Genomic DNA, 7327 nt, shown 5'->3' on the forward strand with positions numbered 1-7327 from the left:
TTACTGTCTTTATTTGGACTTAGAAAATTTCTGAGTGTTTATTGTCCCAGTTTCATTTTTGTTTTCTGGAAATGAGTTGAAAGAAAATTTTATAAAATTAATATATATATATGTGTGTGTGTGTGTGTGTGTGTGTGTGTGTGTATCTATATATATATATATAACTGTATTTATCTTGTGGTGCATGGGGGAGCCCGAGGCTCGACCCCACACACCATGGTGGGGAGTGCGCAACGCTGTCCCCACTGTATGTGGGGAGCATTGTGTGATCAACGTTGTCCCCATACAATGGGGAGCGTTGTGTGAACAACGTTGTCCCCAATGTATGTGGGTAGCGCTGTGCATACAACGTTGTTCCCCATACGTGGGGAGTGCTACCCACTATGTGGGCCAGCCCCCGCGTGGGTGGGGTCACTTTTTAAAATACAAAAAAAATTAATTTTTAAAATTTTAATATATATAGTTATGGAGAAAAATATATTTGATTTGGAAAAAGTAGTAGATATTTTTTATATTAAAAAATGGAAATGATTATTTTATTTTATGGTGTAAATTGAAATATAGATGAATTAGAAAACCTTGGTCAACATGTGTTTTAACGAAATGGAACATCATTGTCATTTTAGATTAATGAAGTTGCGTGTTTTAAGTTACTGTATTCGCATTCATTTTTTAAACTGCAAAGTCCTTGGTTAAATTTATCAGGTATTGTCATGTTGTTGTCTTCATGGCTGTGGTTGTTTCTTGTCAAGGATTTGTCAGTTAGTTAACCTTGTGTGAGGGTTGATTTGGCCAGGTGGTTTTCTATTGTTTCGAACTTCGTGTACTCTTTCATGTGTATACCTTAGTTTTGGGAGTTCATTTGATTTTTGGTTAAGTGTCATATGGGAGAGTGGATTTCGATTGGGGGCCACGCCCAAAGTGGTAAGCAGGGTAACCCATCGAAAGTTTGTCTAAATAAGTGATAACTTAATAATTCATTAGGGGGCTTGGTAGATGAAATACTAAGTAAGATAATTATGCCTCGCTCATGGTTGAGTGCTAGTACAGACTCAGGATGCAGTGAGAATGCCTGGAATGGCAAACCAACAACCTTGTCTTCACGAAAGGATTGTTTGGGTCCACATGAGACTTGGATAGGGCCAAAGGTTCGAGAGAGGTTACCAAGGTAACCCAAGATGGGGGCCATGACCTATGGAGGCCTGCCAACCAAGCTATGTGATGACACTCTTCCCTTATGGTCACTAGTGTGTAGTCTTGTTGGTTACATCTGATTTTGATGTGGAGTCATGTTTTGCGAGTTTTACTTCATGTGTGTTATCCGATGTTGTGAGTTTGACTGTGTGTATGTGCATACCTATAGGGTGCTAGTGGGTCTTATTTCTATCTCCTAACACAGTGGGGTGGTTCTTTTTGAGCCACATGGTCAGGTGGTAGTGCCACTTTCCATCGGGTGTGTTTGTCCCTTCTTGTGAAAGATGGCTTCATAGGTGTTCTAGTTGCGCTTGGATTCAAGCATTTTGTTATCCAGTTGGATCCCATGTGTCATGGATCATTATTTGTATATCTTGGACCTTTCATAGTCATATGTATTAATTTGAATTGTATGCCTTCATGACAAGGTGTAAATTGTAATGTAACATTATCTGATTTTGTAACTTAGTGATTTAGTGAAATGCAATGTAATTTCTATCTTATGATGCAAGCAATATATGTATGGAAATTGAATGTAATGCATTTGTTTCATTTGAATATTAGATGCAATGTAATGGTTAGATTCTTAAATGTTTTCTATAATTAAGACTATTGGATGAATTAACCATTGATTAAGTGTAATTATGTTATTAAGTTTAATCAGCTTAATTGGATTATTTATTGTTAAGTAATGTTAGTGGTGAACCTAGTTAATCAAGTTGGGAAACCCTTTAGGTGTTAAGTTAAGTCTTTCGTTGTGCAATCTAAACTTAATGTTAACTCATGTACCATTAAACTTATTAAAATTAAAAAAAATAAAATTTGCACTCTTATCTAGTGTTTTAGTTTTATCCCTTCGGGGTTTCCTAGCGGGGCGTTACATAACTATTGTCCTTGAATAGAAACCTCCCTAAAATATTTTCATGAAAAACATAGGTAAACCCTTGCCTTTGTAATTTTAAATGAAAATACTATCATAAATTAAAAATATAACTCACAAAGGGTAAAGTGGACAACAACATGCCATATAACATACTTTCCTTACTTGAAATTATACCTCTAGTCATAAGAAACTCTATTGAGAATTTCTATTCAAAAATAAAATGAGACCAAAAAAATATATCCAAGTTATAAATTTCAATATAGAGCTCAAGAATCTTGAGTTTGATAAATTATAAACTTTGCTAAATTTAGGAATAGCTCCATGACATGGAAGCTTAGGGAATAAATTATGACTAGATATTATAGGGTTTAGTTCAAAGTTTTAAAGAAATGTGCATAAGTAAAACTAGGGGGTTCTATGGAAGAGAGGATGAATGCCTGGAGGTTTCATTTTTTATTTTGATTCAAAAATAAAATGAGATCTTTAGACATCCACAATTTTCCAAGCAATTGATTAATTAGATGTGTTATAAAGATCTAATTGGTTTTACCTACATGGGCAACTAGAAGAATGCATATCCAAGATCTAAAGGGCCTTATAGAGAGAAAATCCCTAAAATAATTTCATGGAAGCTGTAAGAAAACCTTTGCCTTTTTAGTATAAAATGCAATGTTTTATCATAAAATTAAAACATAGCACTATAAGAGAAAAGTGGATGTCAACTACTTTTAATTGTATTTTATATCATTCTTCATACCTCATTTGCAAGCACAACTAAATCATTAAAATAATATTAATGGAAGCCTTTGGTAAATCCTTGTCTTTGTAGTATTAAATAAATATTCTTTACCATGAACTTAAAACATAATAAATTATAAACTTGCTAATCTTGGGTTTATAAAATTATAAACTTGCTAAATTTAGGAATTGCTCCATGGCATGGAAGCTTAGGGAATAAATTACGACTCTACTATAAGATTTTGTTCAATGTTTTATAGGAACATGTGTGGAAGAGAGGACATATGTCTATTGGTTTCATTTTTTTTTTATTGAAAATTAAAATGAGATATTTAGATATCCACATTTTTCCAAACAAGTGATTAACTAAGATGGTTATAGAGACCTAATTGGTTTACCTACAAAGAAATCTAGAAGAAGAGGTTTCCAAGTCTTAGATGACCCCTTGAGAGCCATTGAGGAAATCCCTAAAACAATTTCATGGAAGCCATAAGTAAACCCTTGTCTTTCTAGCATTAAATTAAAATGTTTTATCATAAAATTAACACATAACACTACAAGGGAAAAATGGATGTTAACTACATTTAATTGTGTTTTATATCATTTTTGGTACCTCATTTGTAAGCACAACTAAAACCGTGAAATAATTTCATGAAAGCCATTGGTAAACCCTTGTCCTTATAGTATTAAATAAAAATGCTTTACCATAAACTTAAAACATAATAAGATAAGGGAAAAATGGACGACAATTATGTTTAGCTATATCCTATATCATTATTCCTATCTCATTCCTAAACATCATTAAATCCTTAATAAAAATACATGAAAACCATAAGTAGATCTTTTTTTCAAGTTAGAATCTAAAAAGATGAATAACCCATAATACATAATACAAATGAATGGAAACAAAATCGTGAATGTTAATGATACAAGATCAAAATAACAACACAGAGTTAATTTCCAAGGAAGAAATACAAAAGCAAAATAGTACTAGGAGAATGTAAGAACAAAACATGCAAGGTGAGATGCAATATGGACAACTAATGAGACACAAGCATTAAATGTCTAGCTAATAAAAAGTAAATGTTGTGAACTTGACTCCATTATAACTAACTTCTAGAATGCCACTTAAGACCTAAGTAAACTTAACATGTGAATAAATTTCTATTAATGTCTAATAAAAAAATAACATTATTCACACTAAAAGCTTTTAGATTATTAAATGAAAATACTTTACCATAGATTTAAATATAATACAACAGTTAAAATAGATTAAGAAAATCCATAAAATTAAAATAGATAACGAAATCCCTATAATTCTGACATAAGGCATGTTTGATTTTTCCACAAAACTATTACTCTTCTTCACAATTTCAACAAAATATCAAAATTAAAACTACATATATTTTCCTGACGGTTACATAACGAATTCCATGACAGAGAGGAATTTAGTTTGTACTAAATTTTTAAAACTGTGACTGCACCGTACACACTTTTAGTTTTAACGCGGCCGCTCGACACTGTGGAGAAAGACAGCATATTCAGTAAAATAAAACGGTGATTACGTACTTAAATATATTGGGATTTGCAGAGGCTAAGAAGCTGGTCAGCCATTTTTACAGGCAGCAAGAGGCTGTCCACAGAGACAATCGTTATGAAGAAATGGAGCGGCTGGAAAAACAGAGAGAACTTTCCCCTGAGGAATCTGTCCGCAAAAATGGTTATATCTGAAATTTATATGCTTCAGTTTATTCAAGCCGAGAATTTCTGCAGGAATCCTCCCGCTGAAGCCATTTCTTGACAAATCTAACCATTTCAGCTCTCTCAGATCACCAATACTCGCTGGTACTTTGCCCTCCAATCGATTTCCAGACAAATCTAGCCGCCTCACAGACTTGAGCATGTTGATTGACGGCGGAATGCTGCCGCTCAGCTGGTTATTTGACAGAATCAAATCCTTCACTCTTCTTTCTCCGTCGACCAGATCCGGTATGCTGCCGGATATTAGGTTGTCTGACAGATCCAAGTAGTCGAGGCAACCGCCGGGCGAAGAGCAGGCGCCGGAAATATCATCGAGAATTTTGCGGAAGGAGCCGTACAGCTGATTGGAGTGGAGATCGACGGTGCCGATGACCTGAGGAAACGACATTTCCGAAAGGTTTGATTTCAGGTAATTGTTGGACAGAAGAATTCTCTCCAGTCGCGACATATTTGCGAAGACGCCGCCGATTTCTCCAGTGAGGATGTTGTCGGAGAGATCGATTGACGTGAACATGGAGGTCATCGAGGGTTTCCAGTCGCTCAGGCGGCCAGCGATTCCGCAGCCGGCGAGATGCACATCGGTCATTTCTTTTGCTGAAATCCAGTCCGGAATGCGGCCTAAATTGAATTTATTGTGCGAAAGATCCAGGCTTAGCAGAGCCGTGGAGTTCGCCAGTGAAGCCGGCAGGGGATCTGACAGAGAATTTCTTGAAAGATTCAAATACCAGAGCTTCGACATGTTGCAGAGCGATTCAGGGATTGTTCCTTCCAGAAAATTATCATTCAGGGACAAACTGCTCAAAGAACCTAATCGAGCAAGAGAAGACGGAATTTTTCCCGTCAATTTGTTTTGCGCCAGAGACAGCGTCAAAGCATTTGATAGATTCCCCAGGGTCTGCGGAATTTCTCCAGTCAAATTGTTGCCGGAGAAGTCCACAAACGTCAGGCTTTGCAGCGATCCAATAAATGGCGGCAAAGAACCTGATAACAAATTCTCGTTGAAATCTAAGAACTGCAGGCTCCGGAGCTTCTGTACCGACGCCGGAATTGGCCCTGTCAGGCGATTCTTTGCCAGGTTTAGCTGGATCAACTGCCGGAGCTTGCCGATTTCCTTCGGAATTTCCCCTCCCAAGCGGTTTCCGTTAAGTGACAGAGTCTGAAGCTGCGTGAGATTTCCGATCGACGGAGGAATGACTCCCGTCAGCTTGTTGTTCTCCAGGTAGAGCTGTTTCAGGCGGGTGAGTTTTCCGATTGAGAACGGAATACCGCCCTTGATTTCCCTGAAACCGTTCACGACGAGGACTTCGAGGAACTCCAGCTTTGCGAGAGACGGAGAAAGGGTTCCGCGCATGACGACGGTTTCGTTCCACTCAGCGCGGTTTTGCAGCTCCACTTTCACCACTCGGCTTGTTCTGTAGTCGCATTCCACGCCTTCCCAGCCAGCACAGCAGGCACCGCCATTCCATGATTTCAGAACTTCAGATTTGTCTTCCACGATCAGTGATTTGAAGCTCAGCAGGCCGTCCAGATCATTCTGTGCACATTTAGCCGTCGTTTCAAATATTTCATCGGCAGAAAATACACCACACAGAAAAGACGCCAAAACACAGAGCAAAGGAATGTTTACTACATACAGCAACTTTTTGACGTGTGTCATGATTGACAAAAAGATATCGTCAAAGCAATGTGGACGACAGAAGTCTCAGTGCATTCAACTCTTACAGTTGTGAACGGTTTGCTCTGCCATGGCTTTTTAAACTGGTGCGGCAGTTGGATTGGGTTCAGGAACGAAAGAATGAGAACAAAATACATTAAAGCGCGTCACATGCAACGCTTCCATTTTTTGTCATGAGATGGTGACAAGAGTCAGGGCGTGCTCGCGAATCGAGCGACCTGACGCGCTTATAATTTGATGAAGAACGTGCAATATAGTTTTTTTGAGTAACAGTCGCAGGGAAACAGGGCTCAACTGTCACGTGGACTAGTAAGGTACTCTTCAACTTCATAAATGTTACGTTTTAGATTTTCGTAAAAATTATCATGCTCGTTGAATAGTTTAAGTTTTTAAAATTATTGTTTGGGTTGAAAAATTTTAACCAGAGCATCAGTCGTCATAGCAGGTAGTAACGATGAACGTTGTGGAATCAATTATGCGCACAAAGGTCAAAAAGTACACATTTCAAAATGTCGCCTGATACCTAACTAAAGATGTTCCAGTAACCGTCAACTCAAAATTGCTAGTACTTGTTGACAAATGTCCCAATAGTGGTGCACAAATATTCCAATAGTGGTGCACAAATGGGCCGATTATAAATAAAAAATTACAAAAAATGATCGGCTATTGGTACAAAACAAATTTATTAATGGTGTTTTCACTATGACGACTATTGGGGGTCACCATGACAATAAGGTGACGGTTATTATAACTATGTTATCTATTGGTGCTCTTCCCCTATGAGGAATCATGAAAAACCAATCAGAACACATATATATTTAAATGCTAAGTTTATATATATAGTGTTTAGCGAGTTAAGTTTTTAAAGTTATTGTTTGAATTTTTGACTATCAATGATGTACCACATCAATTATATTTCTTGTAAGTTTTCTAAAAAAGTCTAAAGAGATTTTGTTCAAAACATATACATCGAGTCAATTTATTATTGTACGTCTTATGTATCATTACATGGTTAGTTTCTTTGATGTAACTTTTCAAAAGGGGTACTTTTTCTCCATTTATTAAGTCAAAAAACT

At 36.8% G+C, this 7327-nt stretch overlaps 1 protein-coding gene across 1 annotated transcript; it reads right to left on the bottom strand.

The window, feature by feature from the left end:
• Window positions 1-4197: 4197 nt before the first annotated feature.
• Window positions 4198-6550, bottom strand: LOC131034965 (LRR receptor-like serine/threonine-protein kinase GSO1). The gene has a single exon (XM_057966582.2). It carries the CDS (start codon window positions 6231-6233, stop codon window positions 4422-4424), a length of 1812 nt encoding a protein of 603 aa, XP_057822565.2. The 5' UTR covers window positions 6234-6550; the 3' UTR covers window positions 4198-4421.
• Window positions 6551-7327: the final 777 nt, after the last annotated feature.

The sequence above is a fragment of the Cryptomeria japonica genome, chromosome 8 (genome assembly GCF_030272615.1).
Source record: "Cryptomeria japonica chromosome 8, Sugi_1.0, whole genome shotgun sequence".
In the NCBI taxonomy this organism is placed as follows: domain Eukaryota; kingdom Viridiplantae; phylum Streptophyta; class Pinopsida; order Cupressales; family Cupressaceae; genus Cryptomeria; species Cryptomeria japonica.

Excerpts from the sequence above, each read along its gene's own strand:
- LOC131034965 (XM_057966582.2), bottom strand. The coding sequence starts at position 6,233 with ATGACACACGTCAAAAAGTTGCTGTATGTAGTAAACATTCCTTTGCTC.